Source organism: Odontomachus brunneus, unplaced genomic scaffold (assembly GCF_010583005.1).
Source record: "Odontomachus brunneus isolate Ranch 3 - 2012 unplaced genomic scaffold, Obru_v1 Obru_scaffold_002, whole genome shotgun sequence".
In the NCBI taxonomy this organism is placed as follows: Eukaryota; Metazoa; Arthropoda; class Insecta; order Hymenoptera; family Formicidae; genus Odontomachus; species Odontomachus brunneus.
The window spans coordinates 1,992,071-2,009,664 of NW_022639452.1; the positions used below are offsets into that span (position 1 = coordinate 1,992,071).

General features: G+C 39.1%; 4 protein-coding genes across 8 annotated transcripts; 2 read left to right on the forward strand and 2 right to left on the reverse strand.

Annotated features, from left to right (window-relative positions):
• The first annotated feature begins 182 nt into the window (after positions 1 to 182).
• Positions 183 to 4,881, forward strand: LOC116842561 (H(+)/Cl(-) exchange transporter 7). The gene is made up of 12 exons (XM_032811950.1): positions 183 to 590; positions 760 to 885; positions 1,076 to 1,274; positions 1,348 to 1,601; positions 1,675 to 1,852; positions 2,154 to 2,678; positions 2,919 to 3,088; positions 3,177 to 3,356; positions 3,777 to 3,986; positions 4,048 to 4,293; positions 4,369 to 4,449; positions 4,535 to 4,881. Exons 1-12 carry the CDS (start codon positions 438 to 440, stop codon positions 4,634 to 4,636), a joined length of 2,424 nt encoding a protein of 807 aa, XP_032667841.1. The 5' UTR covers positions 183 to 437; the 3' UTR covers positions 4,637 to 4,881.
• LOC116842674 (phosphatidylinositol N-acetylglucosaminyltransferase subunit Y) lies at positions 4,690 to 5,690 on the reverse strand. The gene is made up of 2 exons (XM_032812223.1): positions 5,544 to 5,690; positions 4,690 to 5,130 (listed from the first exon to the last, which is right to left on the reverse strand). Exon 2 carries the CDS (start codon positions 5,001 to 5,003, stop codon positions 4,890 to 4,892), a length of 114 nt encoding a protein of 37 aa, XP_032668114.1. The 5' UTR covers positions 5,004 to 5,130; positions 5,544 to 5,690; the 3' UTR covers positions 4,690 to 4,889.
• A 473-nt stretch (positions 5,691 to 6,163) lies between these two features.
• LOC116842624 (protein PELPK1) lies at positions 6,164 to 10,768 on the forward strand. Of its 5 annotated transcripts, XM_032812096.1 has the most exons (4): positions 6,498 to 6,649; positions 6,875 to 7,020; positions 7,851 to 7,968; positions 8,086 to 10,768. In XM_032812096.1, the coding sequence occupies exon 4, from the start codon at positions 8,123 to 8,125 to the stop codon at positions 9,353 to 9,355; it is 1,233 nt and encodes a 410-aa protein (XP_032667987.1). In that variant the 5' UTR covers positions 6,498 to 6,649; positions 6,875 to 7,020; positions 7,851 to 7,968; positions 8,086 to 8,122; the 3' UTR covers positions 9,356 to 10,768. The 5 variants fall into 5 exon arrangements, with proteins under 5 accessions (XP_032667996.1, XP_032667976.1, XP_032667987.1 ...); XM_032812105.1 differs by lacking the exon at positions 6,498 to 6,649 and adding an exon at positions 6,164 to 6,311 and having other exon boundaries at positions 7,851 to 10,768; XM_032812085.1 differs by lacking the exon at positions 6,498 to 6,649 and adding an exon at positions 6,179 to 6,322 and having other exon boundaries at positions 7,851 to 10,768.
• A 1,742-nt stretch (positions 10,769 to 12,510) lies between these two features.
• LOC116842606 (acetyl-coenzyme A transporter 1) lies at positions 12,511 to 17,060 on the reverse strand. The gene is made up of 8 exons (XM_032812034.1): positions 16,854 to 17,060; positions 15,871 to 16,160; positions 14,973 to 15,127; positions 14,682 to 14,875; positions 14,412 to 14,596; positions 14,216 to 14,333; positions 13,860 to 14,075; positions 12,511 to 13,507 (listed from the first exon to the last, which is right to left on the reverse strand). Exons 1-8 carry the CDS (start codon positions 17,058 to 17,060, stop codon positions 13,328 to 13,330), a joined length of 1,545 nt encoding a protein of 514 aa, XP_032667925.1. The 3' UTR covers positions 12,511 to 13,327.
• Between the last annotated feature and the right edge of the window lie 534 nt (positions 17,061 to 17,594).

Here is a 17,594-nt window from a genome sequence, read left to right on the forward strand (position 1 = left end):
GGCGACTTCGCGGCAATCGAGAGAATCACGATGCTGCCCTTTCGATTACTTCGACTTCGACCTTTTCAAAGTTGAATAACAGCGCGAATCGATAAAAGCAAGACGCGCCCTTATCGACGTTTGGCGCGCTTTATCGACCACAGTCGATCTCTGTTCACAGTCAGGTTTCCGTATTATCTCATGATGAATCATTCGTCGAATCACTATCGTCGTTCTAGATTCAGTTGAATGTTATTTGTCACTTCCTCGTGTGCGTCAGCTTGTGTACATAGTCGTCGCGTCGAATGCGTCGCGAGTCACTCGCCTGTGTAATTATGTTTCGACCACACGATACGATATGAATTAATGTGAAAGTCCTTCGGCTGTTGGATGTCTCGCAACGTTAATCGAACGTAAAATGCGCTGAACGGATCCTCCAATCCTGATCATACGCGAAAATGACAGATCTGCCGACGAGCGTTATCGAGATCAATAACAGAGATGACGAGGACAGCGTCGACGTGCACGTCCAGGGAAGTCGAGAGAGGTTGATCAAGCCTAGGAATAATTTCGCGTCGTACTCTAACGAGGACATCGATGTGCGATTTCGTGTAAGTTGATGAAACGGCTTACCTCCTGCAGGAAACAGTAACACACTTTGATTACCATACTTTTATATTTTCTTTTACAGTTTTATCAATTGTGATTAATTGTTTTAAATTTATTGTCAGCACATGTTATGTGCAGAACTGTATTTATAGAATGCCCTACTATTTGCAGAGTATCATCAACAGCAGTATCAGAGAATGTAACAATACAGAGGGTATCTCGGGTCAGAATCCAAGGAGGCTGAATATCGGGGACATAACCCCAGGAGCAACAAACTTCTTGTCAACTAATTATGAGGTAATCGTAATATCACAATTAGTCATGCCATATTATTACTACATGAACCTTTGATTTCTACAAAAAATATATTTATATATAATTGGATATTTTCACGTAATATGTTTTATCTTGTTTTCCTCAATGTGTATTTTAAGATTTTTACAGTAATTAAAACTTGGCCATGTATTGATTATATCTTTGTTTCTAGAGCTTAGATTATGACACTTGTGAAAATTATCTTTTACAAGATGAAGAAAGGAAGAAAGGCTTCAAGTTCATTGTTAAAAAGGACTTTGCCAGATGGTTCATTTTCCTTTTGATAGGAATTTGCACCGCTTTAATAGCATGTTTTGTAGATATATCGGTAGAAGAATTATCTAATCTAAAGTATGGCTTTCTTAAGAAATGTATCCTTTTACATATGTGACATTCTATGATACCCAAAGTAACGTGCATTATTGAACCTTATATAGATAGCAGATGTGGACCAATGTGTGATAGAGAATTGCCTTTGGTTGCCATGCTTGATATGGTTAAGTCTAAATATAATTCCAGTGTTAGTAGGTGCCATCCTAGTAGCTTATATTGAACCTGTTGCTGCAGGAAGTGGTATTCCACAAGTGAAATGTTACCTGAACGGTGTCAAGATACCAAGAGTTGTGCGTATCAAGACACTGGCTGTGAAAATTATCGGTGTTATATGTACAGTGGTTGGAGGCCTAGCTGGAGGCAAAGTGAGCGGTCTATTGTCATTTTCTAGTGCTCCTTTCTCTTAAACTTTATCTATATTTCGTTTTCTCCACATAGGAAGGTCCTATGATACACTCTGGCGCCGTGGTCGCCGCGGGAATTTCCCAAGGTAAAAGTACCACTTTTAAGAAAGACCTGAAGATATTCAAATACTTCAGGGAGGACCATGAGAAACGTGACTTTGTGTCGGGAGGAGCTGCTTCTGGAGTATCAGCAGCTTTTGGAGCACCGATAGGTAAATATCGTTGAGTATATTTATTTAAACCAAAATGCTTAAAATTACATAAAACTTTAATATAACATTTATTGTTAAAGTTTCATGCGATTTGTATATATCGTTCATGAGAAATATAGAATTTGCAATTTTACACATGTAATCTTACGATAGAAGTAATAAAAATGACTATTATTCCAGTATAACTTTGCAAAAAATGATATTATCTAAATGAAAATAAATACCTGATGATGAAACTTCTTAAGAAAAAAAAGACAGTGTCTTGAAAAATTAAATAATTTGTGACTTTCGAACATTTTAGGTGGAGTTCTGTTCAGTATAGAAGAAGGCACTAGTTTCTTTAATCAAAGCCTCACATGGAGGACATTTTTCGCCAGTATGATCACTACGTTTACTCTAAACATAATTTTGAGCGCGTATCATGGGCATCCGGGCGATCTCTCGTACCCGGGTTTATTGAATCTGGGGAAATTCGAGTCGATTCCCTACGAGGTCTACGAGATTCCCTTGTTCATGTTAATGGGCACATTGGGCGGCGCACTCGGCGCACTTTGGAATCACGTTAACTACAAGATCACCTGCTTCCGCTTACGATTCGTGACACGAAAGTGGCAGAAAGTATTAGAAGCTCTTTGCGTGGCGATGCTGAGCGCGACGATGGGCTTCTTGATGATATATTTCATCGACGACTGCAAACCGTTGGGCAAGGATCCTACCAAGTACCCGGTTCAAATGTATTGCAGTAATGGAGAATACAATGCAGTCGCGAGCTTGTGGTTTCAAACTCCGGAAAGCAGCGTGCGATCTTTGTTTCATGATCCGAAAGGTACGATGTGTACGCACAATCTCACAAACACAATATATTAGGATGGTGCAAAAGATTGATCATTCTTCTATTAAATTCTGGTAGAAAATTTGGGCATTAAAAAGAAAACAGCGAAACTTCCTTAGATGTCTAAAAGAAAATTTGTATGTTATTTGGCAAACAAGACAAATATTTTACACCAATCTAATATACGGAGAAAGAATTTGCTATAAAATAACAAATGCTTTATGTACAATGTAGGATCACACAACGACTTGACGCTAGCAATCTTCGTTGTGTTATACTTTTTTCTTGCTGCTTGTACCTTTGGTTTATCTATGTCGAGCGGGCTTTTCATTCCTTCCTTGTTGATTGGTTCTGCATGGGGCAGATTGATTGGGTCAGGTCTCTCGAGAATATGGCCAAATTGCGTAAGGAATTAAAAATTGTGTGAATTGCAAGTCGCTTGAAATAATATGTAATAATATTTTATATATATTTTCATTCTTATTGTTACAGGTAATACTAGACCCTGGCAAATACGCTCTACTGGGTGCCGCCGCACAATTGGGAGGAGTAGTTAGAATGACGATTAGTTTAACCGCGATTCTGATAGAAGCAACGCAAGGGATATCCTTCGGTTTACCAGTGATCATAGTTCTTATAATGGCAAAATGGGTCGGCGATTTCTTTAACGAGGTATGACTAGCAACACATATTGACACTTGGTGTGCGTTAAAGCTCCTGGGGTACTATTCTGTTCCCGCGTACCGACAGTTGTCGAATCGGTCGAACCTAGGCGTCGTTGCGCAGCTTTTTTATACCGTGGAAAAACTGCGCAACGACGCCTACCAATCCGACAACTGTCGGAACTACGATAACGGAATACCAGCCCTAATTTCTTGCCGCGGAATTCTTGAAAGTATTTGAAGGTTGCATGTCATATTAAGATTATTGATCATTCCACAAGTCTTGATCATTCGCACATGTCATTTTATGGATATATCTTTTTATCTCAACACATTTTCTTGCTTCTGGCGTCACAAGTCAAGATGACCGCGGTGAAGTCCAGGAGCCCACACATGTATTTCTGATAACTGCAGCAAAGTTGTTCTTCAGGGAATTTACGATATTCACATACAAATGGCCGGTATTCCGTTGATTCCGTGGGAACCACCTCCATTATCGAGTAACATTTACGCGAGTGAAATCATGAGTCATCCAGTAGTGACTCTGAGGACCGTCGAAAACGTGGGACACATCGTCGAGCTTCTAAAGTGTGTTACATTTAACGGGTTCCCGGTAGTTGATCCGCCGAGCAGCGATCAGGTAATTAGCGAAATGATATAGCAAGTGATAAGCACGACTTCATATGTGTTTTGCGTTTCAGAGCGAGATAAGTACTTACGGCCGATTCCGTGGTTTGATATTGCGTTCCCAATTAATAGTACTGCTGCAAAACAAGATATTTAACGAGTATGCGGAGTCGTGGGACAAGTTGCTGAACATCAAGATTTTCAGAAAAGAATATCCTAGGTATCCAACCATCGAGCAGGTTGACGTCACCAATGAGGAGAAAACCTACATGATTGATTTGAGACACTTTATGAATCCCGCTCCGTATACGTTACAACATGTTAGTAATCTTTATATCGTGATATCTCTTGTCGTGTAGAAGCCTGCAAAACTATCTGCTGCTTTATTCTTGTAGTCCGCAACACTGCCAAGAGCATTTAGACTGTTCAGAGCGTTAGGATTACGTCATTTGCCAGTGGTAAATGACACAAACGAGGTAACACTGCAGTAGAACGCTGCAGCTTGATTCAATTTATTTCTATATATTTATTTAAATAAGTATATTCTTTATATTCACACAGGTGGTCGGTATTATTACACGAAAAGATGTCGCTAGGTTCAGAATATGGAAACATCGAGGAAGAATGGGACTAGATGAATTAATAATCACTAATGAAATTTAATCCTAGGTCTTTTACCATTTGATTTTTTTATCAAGTTTAGGACATTAATAAGATTAATTTTAACAGATTTTATTTTGGTATAGATTACAAAAACTTTATTTATGTTTAAGAATAATTTAACAAGAAGGCATAACTAGAGATCATGATAACTTGGCATCATGATAATTTACCAAAGATTAGCCTTGCATGTATACATATATGCACACCAAGATAAAATTTGCAACACTCTTTAAGTTGTACAAGTATTAAAATTTTAATTATTTACGAACAATTCCCATCCAAGCCATGACCAAAGCTTGAAGAAGAGATATACAGGAAGAATAACCAATGACATAAGAAAATAGTATTCGTACAATGAAATATACATATTGAATAAGTTGAATTCATATAATACTTTGTATAGTGTTTCAAGTTAATTAACTCATTTAGAAATAATGTAATATGTATGATATATTACAGATTGTTCCCCACTAAGCTTTATACAGATGTACAACCTGAAACAAAGTATTTTATATAGGTGAGAAGATATAATTATGAAGTATAAGGTAAAGATACTAATTCCTGGACATGTATTTAATTCTGGATATTCTTATTGTTTTGGTCTTTAGATACAAATATTTAAACTTTTAACATAGAATATATTTATATACTCAACACTTGTACATATATTTTATATTGAAAGTTTAAATATTTATACCTAAAGACTATAAAAAATAGAGTGTCCAGAATTAAATACATGTCTGGACATTGGTACTTTTACCTTAAAGTTATGTTTATCAACATAGTCTCTATTTTCTGTTAAATTTCAAACCATGCCGATTAAAAATATTATATATTTTCACATATGTAAATATTTTATTTTCTATATTACATTATATATTTATATATTAGTCAAAATCATGATTACATTTTTTATATCTCCTTAATGGAAAAAATCCTTCCTTTCGTCACATCAATCAAAAATAAATTCTAACTCAATGCAATTGAAATTGATGCACATCAACAAAAAGCAAGAGCATGTGATGAGGTCAATTTCACAGTTTGTCCTCACTGCGTCATTTGTTCTAAGATCGTGATCTTGACATTAAAGTCATCTTGCGAAATATCTCGTCAGCGAAATTCTCACAATTTGCTGAGAAAGCATCACATCCGCTTGCCCACTTCATAATCCACGTAGAGACAAGTATAGCCGTTCATCTCGATCGATGTCCACCGCGTTTCCCTTTTCTTCGCTCTTTCCCCTCACACACAACTTACATACGCATACACGTATCCGAAGACGTGGCTATCTTTCTCTTGCGCGAGGAGAACACGGAAAGATGTGCGAAGCGCCTCAGCGCGCCGAGTCGGTCAATAGTTTTGCGATCCCTCTAGCAGGCAGGTCGTACACCTGTCCGTCGTGAAGTTCCAGACGGTAGTATAGGAAGGGGTTATGGTCAATAAACGCAACCACGTCACACGCAGCCTATCGGCGACGACCCCGCTTGGCCCCTTAAAGTGGCTCCGAACGAAAATCTTACGTGTCGGCCGATACTCGCTTTTGTGCGTTTGTCCGCGAAATAACACGAGAAAAGGCGTGCGGATCACGGCGTGAGGCGCACCGACGGACGCGGCCGTTCGCGAGGAACACGCGGACGCAACGTGGGAGTCTGAGAGCACGCGATTTCTCGCCCGGGTGGGTGGATGGTGCGTTTCAGTGGATCGGCGAAATTGCGTCCGCCATTGTTGTAATCGGTGGCGAGAGGGGAGCGAGCGGAGGAGCCGCCTATGTAACGAAAGAGAAGACGGCGTTCTTAGCTCCCGACGCATGCGCGTAACGGATACACGACACGACTACATTCTTCTTTCGAATTTCGGCTGTGGAGGGAGAGAGAGCGAACACGGACGCACACACGACTGAATACACGTGTACACAGACATACATATGTAAGCGCAGCCGGTGGACGCGACGCAGAGTGATACACGAAGCCAGTTGTCAGTGTAGTTGCGTATATACAGCTTTCCGATAGCGGCGTAAGTGAATATAAAGCGTGTACATTTGCGCGTATGCGCTAATAACCGCGCACACACACACATATCCCCATTCGTCGCTGACGAGTCACACACGCGTATACGCGCAGGTAGTTTCGAAAACGCACTCTTTGTCGGTTATTCTCGCGCACGTGCTGCCGAAAAATTCTCACCCACGACGGCCTCGTGCGGTCTGTTTGCGCTTATTTTTCTATCTCTTCTCCGTAGGACACGGTCAACTGTTTCCCGCCGACTCGTTCACGCATCGTCGATGCTGACGCCGAGGCAGTCGTGGCGTTCGTCTTAGTAGCCGAGAATCGCGTGGCTATGGACGCGATAATGCCTGAAATACGACGATGTAATCAACAATAACGGTAGGAACAATTGATCGGTTTCGTTCATTGACAATGCATTGATCTCGCGCGATGTAGAATCATTCGTCACTCAGTAGCATCTAAAAGATTATAGATCTATTTTTTTTAGCAGAATTAGCTTGCACTTGTCTTTAAGATGAAACAAGTATATTGAAGAGAAGAGAAATGAAGTTTAAATGCAGCACTAGTGTAGTTACAAAAAGAAACAAGTTTTTTTATTGGTTTATTTTTTTATTTTTTAACAAAATTAGCTTCCACTTGCTTTTAAAGCGAAATAAGTATATAATCAAATGTTAGTATAAAAAAGAAAAATTTCAATGTAGCACTAGTATAGCTACAAAAAACAGGCTTTTTGCATGAGGTTATGTTAGGTTAGTTTTTTTAGCTGAATTAACTTATACTCTTGTCTAAAAAGAAAAATATATGTATATATATTTATATATAATGTTAAAACAAAATGTTGAAGAGAAAAGTAACTAAGTTTTAATATAGCATTAATACAGCTAAAAACAGGCCTTTTACATTAAATCTATTCTTTTTAGTTAAATTAGATTGTACTTCTTATCTTTAAAGGGAATCCACTACATAATCAAGTGCTGAATGTAAAAGTAAAATAAAGTTTCAATACAACTAAAAACAGACTTTGCATTAAGTCTGTTCTTTTTAGCTGAATTAATTTGCATTCTTTGTTTTTGAGATGAAACAAGTATGTAACTAAGTGCTGAAGAGAAAAAGAACAAAGTTTCAGTGCAGCACTAAATCAGCTAAAAAGAACAGGTCAGTTATCTCTCATAGCGCATTATCAATGTTGTGTCATTTATCTGTTGCAGTTGGATTACCGAGGATTTTGTTTTTTTCTACCAAGTGATCTTATCTATAAATAGACCAACAACTGCATTCTGCATCAATCAAGAGTGGAGGAGACAGGTAGAAACTGGTACAAACCAGGTACAAATTGTATATTGATTGATTCCATAAGATTTCTTTTGAGATAATATCCATCAATGATGGTAATCCATGTAAAATATAAGCTTCATTTCATTCATGCAAATGTGTTGTGTTCAGAGCTGAGAAATATTCTTACCTTAAGAAGGTAAGGGAGATGTTAGACCATAGAAGTTACGAACTAATGTCAGAAACAGCAGAGGAGCGTGCTATTAGATTGTACACGGCTGCGGAGAGAATGAAGAACGCCAGAGCTAAAGAGACTGAGGAGCAAGCAACATTAAGAAGAATGCAGGAAGCCCAGCGTATGGCCAGGCACCGTGCCAAGAAGAAGCGTTGTTTGGACGAGAATCTCGCTAGGGAGATCTCTAAGATCGCGGAACTGTCGAAGATGCCCGAAGCCGCTGCGATAGCGCAGATGTCCGAAATGAACATGAACAAGATATCCGCGGAATTGAAGCAGATGATGGAGAGAGGCAAAGTACCTGAGCATATAGTTCAAATGGCTCAACTCGCGGAGTTTAGCAAAATAACAGAGTTGAACAAGATGTCGCAGGATATGGCGAAGAGATATGAGATGGAGAAGATGGCTGAGTACGCCAAGACCACTGAGTACATGAAGATGCAGGAAATCGCGAAGATGTCGGAGTTTGCGAAGATGAACGAGATGGTGAAGCTGTCGGAGATGGCCAAGTACAACGACATCACGAAGATGAATGAGATGGCGAAAATGAGCGAGATGATGAAGATGTCGCAGATGGCCAAAATCAATGAAGTGCAGCGCATGAACGAGATCGCGAAGCTGAACGACATGGTGAAGATGTCGGAGATGGCCAAGTACAACAACGACATCAACAAGCTGAACGAGATCGCGCAAATTAACGAGATGGCGAAGGAGATTGCGAAGATGAACGAGAAAAGCAAGATGAACGAAATGATAAAGATGGCCAATATACAGAACGATATCACCAAGATGCCCGAGTATTCGAAGATGGCTGAGATGGCCAAGCTGACGGAGCTGGCCAAGCTGAACGAGATCACGATAACGAAGTTGAACGACCCGCCACCGCCGCCGCCGCCGCCCAAGATCCCAGAAATCCCGCGTATACCCGAACCTGTGATCACCGTGCCAAATCCCAGAAACCTGCAGAACGTGCAGACTGTGCAAGTGGCGCAGGCCAGCCCGTCCAGCACGATCAACTTCCCGAGCGTGCCGGGCCAGGGCAAGTACGCGCAACTGTTGGTGATTATCGAGGAGCTTGGTAGGGATATTCGCCTATCCTACGCGGGTAGTCGCAGCGCGGCTGAGAGGCTGAAGATGGGCATCCAGCATGCCCGCATGCTCGTGCGCGACTGTCTTTTGGAGACGGAACACAACGCGCGACAATGATCTGCCGACGACGCTAGCGATTTAGACCTCTAGCCGATGATTATTTTACGGAACGCTTTGTACGATACATATATATACATATTATACATATATCTACGGAGTACAACGGTATAATCTTAAAGGGAGTGTCTTAGCGTCCGCGATAATGCGCACACGCGTCAAAAAAAAAAAAAAAGAAATACCCGCTGTAAGCTTAACGAGCGAGTTTATTTTTGGGTGCGCACTGAGATGCACCCGGTGCGCGATTGAGGACTGTCGCTCGACATCCGATGTACTCGGAGAAAAAGACAGGGTGATGGCTGACTCACTGTAAAGTAACTGTATGAATTTTGTATGTAAAATTAATATATATAGTCCAATGAATTATTTTATAGTTATTATAACCAAAGCTTCAGTTGCAATAGCTATAAAATTATTGATTAAACTATATACATTATAATTCTGCGTACAACTTGTATAGTTGTCATTTTATAGCTATTATCTTGTATTTCTCTGAGTGTAGTTCATCTAACGCGCGAAAGCACAACTGAAGCGCCTTCATTGACAAAGTAAAAGTGTTTATATTCAGGATAATGTATACTGTGTCGGAAATTGTATAATGTACATATATTCTTTCAAGCGATGTGACGAGATGCGTGCTGAGCGATTTACAGATCCAATCACTTGTATACTACGCGTTGCAATTCGTGCAGACGACAGTCCTCGAAACGCGCACCGCAGCGCTCTGTTGCATCCAAGCAAATTCGCGATTAGAAATATTACCACGTAAAGAACCGGAAGTGAAGGAAAACAGAAAACTGTTCGTTGCAGAAGTGAATTTGGGAATCCAGATTGATCCGAATGAGAGAAGTATTTATAACGTTCCCGAGGCATGTTTAGATTGTGTTCGTTAAATACTGTCCCCAAGTTTTTTTTTTACTTTCAATTGTGGAAACTGCACGGATTATCATGTTTTTGTTTTCCTTTAATTTCTTTCTTCCTTACTATGTTGTGAGACTTTGCACATCGTGATTTATTGTAAGATACAGTGGTGGCGGACCTGCTCTTTCATTTAGAAAAAGCGTAGACGAAGTTGGATCACACTCTCTCAAATGATGATTAATAAGTGCTTAAATACATTCGGATAACGGGAGCATAGCTATACCTTTCTCATTTCAGAAAGGACAGTTTATACACTGAGGAATCCTAGTTTATAATTTCTGAGAAACGAGAGAAAGGGGAAGATTATGGGATTCACTACGTCTTACGTTATTGAATCATCGACGATGATGTGCGAGTATACGTTTCGAATATGAAAGAAAAAGAATATAAGATAAAACTGATCAAATGAAATGTACCTAATGGAAAGTATAATCCCCGACTATAGCTGACTCTAAAATATCGTTAAATAAATAAAAATTTTGTACAACGCAATGCTTTTCTTCATTTTGCATCATGTAATGAGTAATCTCCAACAAACAGTTTTTTCGATCATGAAAAATAATCAAACTTTGAGTAGTTGTAACTTTGGGAAAAATGAAGATAATGAAATGGTTCAAGGATTATTTTATTAGCTCAGTCTCTAGTTCCCGTATATATTTTTGAGTGCGAAGTACAATTATTTTTTACTATATAAAATACTATGCGAATATAAATTGGAGTCGGTCAAATATCGAAACTTTAATTTTTCCTATTTTTTATATATAAAGTAGATAAGCGTTTGGCAGTTGCTGAGTAGTACTATTTAAAAAACATTAAGTCCGTGTGACTCATTATTAGGCTGTATCACGTCCTTTTTTTTTTATTAGGAATAAAGGGTGTACAAAAAGTCGGTAGTGTACGGGTCTAGGTGCTAAGCCTATCCGAACCTTATATAATACGAATTCGAAAATGAATACAGTTTTCTTAGGAATAATATACAGTATTAATAGAATGTAATAGCGTGTTCGATTAGCCCTGGGTTAATCGCTCCAAGAGCGATTAATGACGTCATAAGTCTCTACTAGCCAATCATAAAACCTATAAGTATTTGTTCGACCAATAAACGTAAGCTGAATAATCCAGAGTGAATTAATCCAGAGCCAGTCGAACATGCTATAAGTTGTATCATGTCCTGTATTTCTCATTGAGTAAAGTGGCGACTCGTAGCGGAGACTTTTGAATTAATTTACTTGCTCCTGGGAATAGTGGGTCTAAGATAGAGTGGTATTAGACCCGCTATTTCCACAAGCAATAAATTAGTTCAAAAGTCTCCGTTACGAGCCGCTACTTTACTCAACGAGAAACACAGGACGTGATACCTAACTCGTACACCCTTTATTCTCAATAAAAAAAAGAAAGCAGGACGTGATACAACTTAATAATGAGTCAGACTTTTATGCTTGTTAAGTAGTACTATTCAGTAACAAGTCAGACTCATGGAGTAATTTTCTACTCCATATAGAAAAATAGGAAAAATTCAACGACCTGTAACTACGATAAAAGTCATGTTATTGAGATGGTTTGAAAAGCACTTTGTAGCCTGAAATTTCTAGTTTTTATCTATATTAGTGTTATAATTTTGCCATTGTTTTTTGCTAAGACATATTGAGCTAAATGAGAAACAGCAACAGTTTAATTTCCAATTACATTTTTCGGTTGGTATTACATAGACAAACTATTTGTGTAAGAAATTGAATAAATGCATTTTAAAGAGGAAACTTTTAACTTTCTATTGGTTTATTAGAGAATGTTGTATACAAATTGTTTCACCTCCTGTGAGAAATCAAGATCAAAATGGAATACTTTATTTAACGTAAAATAATTCGATAAAAAATGACTACAATCAACAGATATATTAAAGATAAATTAAAGAAGAAAATTTTTTTTCAAAATCCAATCTGTTAAGAACGAAAAACATCCTATTGACGTAACGAAATACAGAAGGAACTATGTCTAAAGTTTTTTTCATGATGTTTTATGCAATATTAAAAAACATTCTATTTATAAATGTTACAAATATGTAATTAAATAACATTATAATAACATTATTGTAATGATTTCTTGCTGACTGAGTTAAGATTGATATCTTGCGATGTCTGCAATTCATGTTTATCTACGTCTATACAACTATATTCGTAATCAAGGTATATATCTAGAAAGGTGTATCAGTGATTAATAAAGTGTAACTATTCAAGCCTTTTGTATAAAAAAATTTTATTAGTATTCTATGTTAATCGTTTGTCTTCGTTTATGCACAAAATTCGTATTTTCAGATACATATACAATACAAACTGTAAACACGTATCGCACATATCATGTGTTTATCGATTCTTTAAAAAATGTCTATGAAATATTCGCAAAGTATAATATCATGTGTGCGAAATCATAATTTATTTAAATTATTATATAATAACAATAACACACTAACCTTCGTGTAATGATGACGGATCGTAAATTCAAGCTTCATCTAAATGATACTTAATAACGCTCTGTAAAAAAATAATATACTCCAAATCTTTCGTAATCAAATATTTTTGGGAAAAAATTTTCATTACTCAATTTGTTGGCAAATAAATAAATAAATATATATATATATGTATGTATATATATATGTATATATGTATATGCACACTGTACACTGAATGTATTTCATTATCACTAAAATTTTATGTCCAAATTGAACGAAACAAGATGCGAACCATCAGATCAGAGATCCGTACTTTTTTTTATATTCATTTCTCTTTTATTATTTTTAACGTTATATCACGATCGCTCGTGGGCTCTCTCTGTACTGTACATATTCCGTAATAACATATTGTACTTTCCAAGGCGAATGAATCGTTCATTGACTCAGCTCCGCCCTGTGCCCGACTCGTAAAACTGGAACACTTGGTTAAACGTGCAGGAAACGATGCATCCCACATACGGCAGATACATACGCATCATCAACTCGTCGAAGAAAAATCGTTACAGGTACCGGATATTAGCGGATTCGTAACAACGGTTGATATGTTACCTGTTGTTACGGGTAAGTACAATTTTCCACGCGGACATCGGCTCAGCCTGTAACGAATTAATTTTTCTGCGGCCCCACCTGAGCCAGGAGAAACCGATAATTAAGCAGAGAATACTTTCTATGTAATAACCATCGAGCTGCATCACGCAAGTGCCATTGTCGGTATTCGCACAGAGCTGAAAAATATAATGGACATTATCTTCTCTGATGATCTATATTCATCCACAATGTTGACAACACTTTGCCCACAATTAGAGAATCGTTTCACAGAACGATTTCGTAAATCTACAATCAAAAGTAGTAACAATTGAAAACGCTGAAACTGTTTATTATATCTTAATAAATTTGAATAAATGTAATAAATTATGATTTATTACATAGACTTATTCGAGATGGAGAAATATTAAGGGGAAACTTGAACACAACAGATACACATCACACAATACGAATGTTCGAGGAAATAATTCTCTAATTATTTTGAGCAACGTGCGATTATAATAAAACAAGGCGTCGAGCGCCGCGACCAACCTCTTTCTCTGTCATTGTGCTACAGTCGTTTGTATAGTCGGTGCTGCATTGCCTAAATGTCAAGGGATCGACGAACCAAAGCGCAGCTGTCGCAGGCCAATTTCCGCCGAGATTGCATAAAGTATTAAGCAACGTCATGTAGGTGCCACCGACTGCCGGGTCGCTCACTTTCGCAAAGAAAGCCATCGATGCCACGAACATGCTACTCGCGGATATCTGTATTTTAAAGGGAGAATATTACATACGACTACTAAATCAAAATCGAACGTTCACGAAATCCTATGCGAACTACGACCAACGCAATTAGACACGCATGCTACACAGCATCGTGACATACATCGTTATCTGATATTCACCTGATGTATGAAGTAGATACCTATCAGCACAACAAAGTAATACGCAGGAACGTATCCGTTGGCCACAACGAGCGGCGTAACCCACACCAGGAGCGCGGCTATCACGCCAAACGCCAGCCTGTATTTCGAAACAAGTGTTTATAAGCCGTTCCAACGGAATCTTCCCTAGTCAACGTACAGACGCGTCAATTATTACCTATAAGGCATGGCTTTCATGTAAACATCCATAGGCCTCGGCCCAGCGGTGTACTTGGAGATCACTAACGGCAAGATGATTTGCAGTGGTATCATGGGTACCGCCATAAATGCGAATTTCTCCTTCGGTATGCCAGCTTCTATGAGTTTTAGACCGGTCACTGCGTCGCACGCCGAAAACCCGATCTACGGTACAAAATATTCATAATGAACACGACAAGCTTGGCGCGAATCTACATGCCGTTGTTTTTATTTATCGTAACGTCGTCACCTTTGCCGTCAACAGGAATATAATCGTAGTCTTTATAGCCGGCAATTTTACGATATCCCACAGTAGCTTGTATGCGTGCCTGATGTCCATATTCAGGTTCTCTCCCCTGGAGACCTTACCTTTGCTTTCATGCTTGAATAACGCTATGAAAGTCGTCGTGACGACGAACGTCCAGCCCCAGAAATATAGAAATCCTGCGAGACACGAATGTTACTGATTGCGACGCTCGTGTACATACATCTAAATACATCTATGCATAGGCAACGATCCCGATTACTAAGCGCTTTTTACCGGGCAATGTAAGGATGCCTTCGTCCGAGGGGGTCGATCTCAAGTAATTATTACAAAACTCGGCGGATTCCAAGGAAATAAATAAGACGTAGCCGATGAAATAACCTGCTGTCTGGCCGACGCTGTTACAAGTGGATGCGTAGCCGACGTTGCACCTGAGCAAATGATTCAACGATCACACGGTTCGAATCTTACGACAATTTCGTCGATGTATGCAGGATAAAATTACTGACACCCAATTATTAATTTCTCTTAGTTTATAAGTCTGGTTTTCTTTCGATCAGCGACAGTTGTTCACAATTTTAGTTGTAAAGTTGTAAAGTTCTTTTTATGGTAAAACAAGGCATCAAGTGCAAGCAAGAAGTTTAGCTGCAATGTTGATCGCATAAAAAATCAAGTTTTCTTCTGAAGTATCAATGCTAAGGGGATGCCAATAATTGGGCGTTTTATCCCGTGTGAAAAAACATTGCCTAAGCAAAAAAGTCTAATTGAATTTTCTGCTGCCTGGGGACCAAATGAAAACTCGATTGTAGGAACAGAAAGATTCTTATAGGACAAGATTCCACTCAGTCGATTGTCCTCAGCTTTCTCAACAAGTTTTAATACTCCGCCGTTTTAATGCCGCTAAATACTCAGACGAGTGTTTTCGGTTGCGGCAATAATATATTCGACGCTAAGTACGCCTTTCTGATTTTCAAGCTAAGATAACTTTATAGTAATAACCAGGGTAAGAAAAACAGAACTTGAAGTAAAAAGCATGTATTTAGTTTAGTTCGAATATATGCCAAGGATATTATTTCTCGTCAGTTCTCGTGCATTTTCATCTAGTCTCCATTTAGTTATGAACTGAGACCTTTTTTGTGCACGATAAGGTAAGTCGAATATTTTGCGAAAGTACCTTTTAAGCATCGTGAGTGCCCAACCGTCCACCACGATATCCTGAGTCGCGGCGAGCACGTTCAAAGCGAAAAATAATGCGGTCAGCATTTCGATGTTCGGCTTCTCGTGCTCCTTACCCAACCAATGATCCACATAATTCGACAGAAGGAGCATAAACATACCCATCAGATATTGGGTTGGGATCAACCAAGTTTTTCTCCTTCCAAATCTTTGGGAGAAAATGGAGTCTACTATAGGCGCCCAAAAGAGCTTCAATGAGAATGGCCATTGCACAAAACTAAATTCAGCCTGTGACAATAAGAATGAGTTATTAATTTATGTTTAACTTGCTTCCTATTTTGTTCAATTTACTACAGAATGAGCATGTCATCATTATCTGCTTAAGTTTCCTGTGACTTTTGGTTTTGCTTTGTATTTGTGATTGTTAGAGAGCATACACAACAATAATTTGAAAATATTTGATATATTAAGTTTTTTATGACACTGTTCAAAGAAACCCAGAAAGGGTTTCTTAGGATATTATTGAAGAACACATTTATGTCTACAGTTTTGCATTTAAGCTTGTTCTTTGTAGCTGCATTGCTGAACTAGTGCAATATATTGAAGTGAGACAAATATATGTTTTTTCACTCTAACTTATTGCACCAGTTCAGCAGTGCAGCTACAAAGAACAGGCCTTTTGTCTCAAAATCCTGTATTTATTTTAGTTCTCCTAAGAATAGGATAGATGAAACAAGTTTCTCTGACTTTATAATATTTAAATTTATATGGTATAATTCAGATATTAAAACCTATATAGTCACAATAAAGATCAAAGAAACAGATATTCCTACTTGTTTCTTTTAAGGGATACAGTATCGTACACACAAGCACATAATGATACATTTACATTTTCCACAATATTGTTATTCAGACATCACTCTCTCAAGCTGTTAACAGCAGTCTAATCGTGCGTCCAGTTCTCACAAAGCTCTCGTGTACCTGCTGCCGATAAGAAACTCCTCTATTCTGCAACAGCATAGGAATCGAGCCGCACAGACCCAAGGGGATCCCTTGCAGCAGGTATAAGAAGAACAGTATCGCGATGTTCTTCTCGTCACCTCGCAGATCGGAAGGCTCCTGGACATTGTTTGCGTCGACTACGACGCCGTCCTCGACGCCGTCGTCCTTCTCCAATTTCCTCCTCATTAGGGTGCGAGGACCAGTCGGGTCAACGATAATCCATATACCCGCGCGACACGTTCTCTACGCGGCGAGTCTCGCCACGTTCGCGTTTGCGACCACCACTGCCACGTTCACGTCAGACGCGCTATTATGACGCCGATCTCCAAAGTTATCGGCAAAGAACTTGCGAGTCAGCTCGGAATCAGAATCAAATCCACGCTCGTCACCGCATACCGCAGCGACGTAGTCGTGCACATCGGTGTGCCACACTCTCGCGATCGTGTGATTCCGCGACGAGCCTATAATTTGCCTCGAACCTCACGAAATGTCAACGAAGACGCGATCGCTGAGAACATAACCTTCGCTCGGGTCGTGAGTCAGAAGTAACGGTTGTCACGCCAATTCGTTCGCCTTTATCGCGCCTCGCGTGCACATCAACGTGGGAGACGAATGCGCGAGAACGGACGATTTCAGTGAGAACCACGCGACAATAAGCAGCCCCTTACTCTGTCACGTACTGCCACGTTGTTTCTTATTACACGTCTAGGACACGTCAGT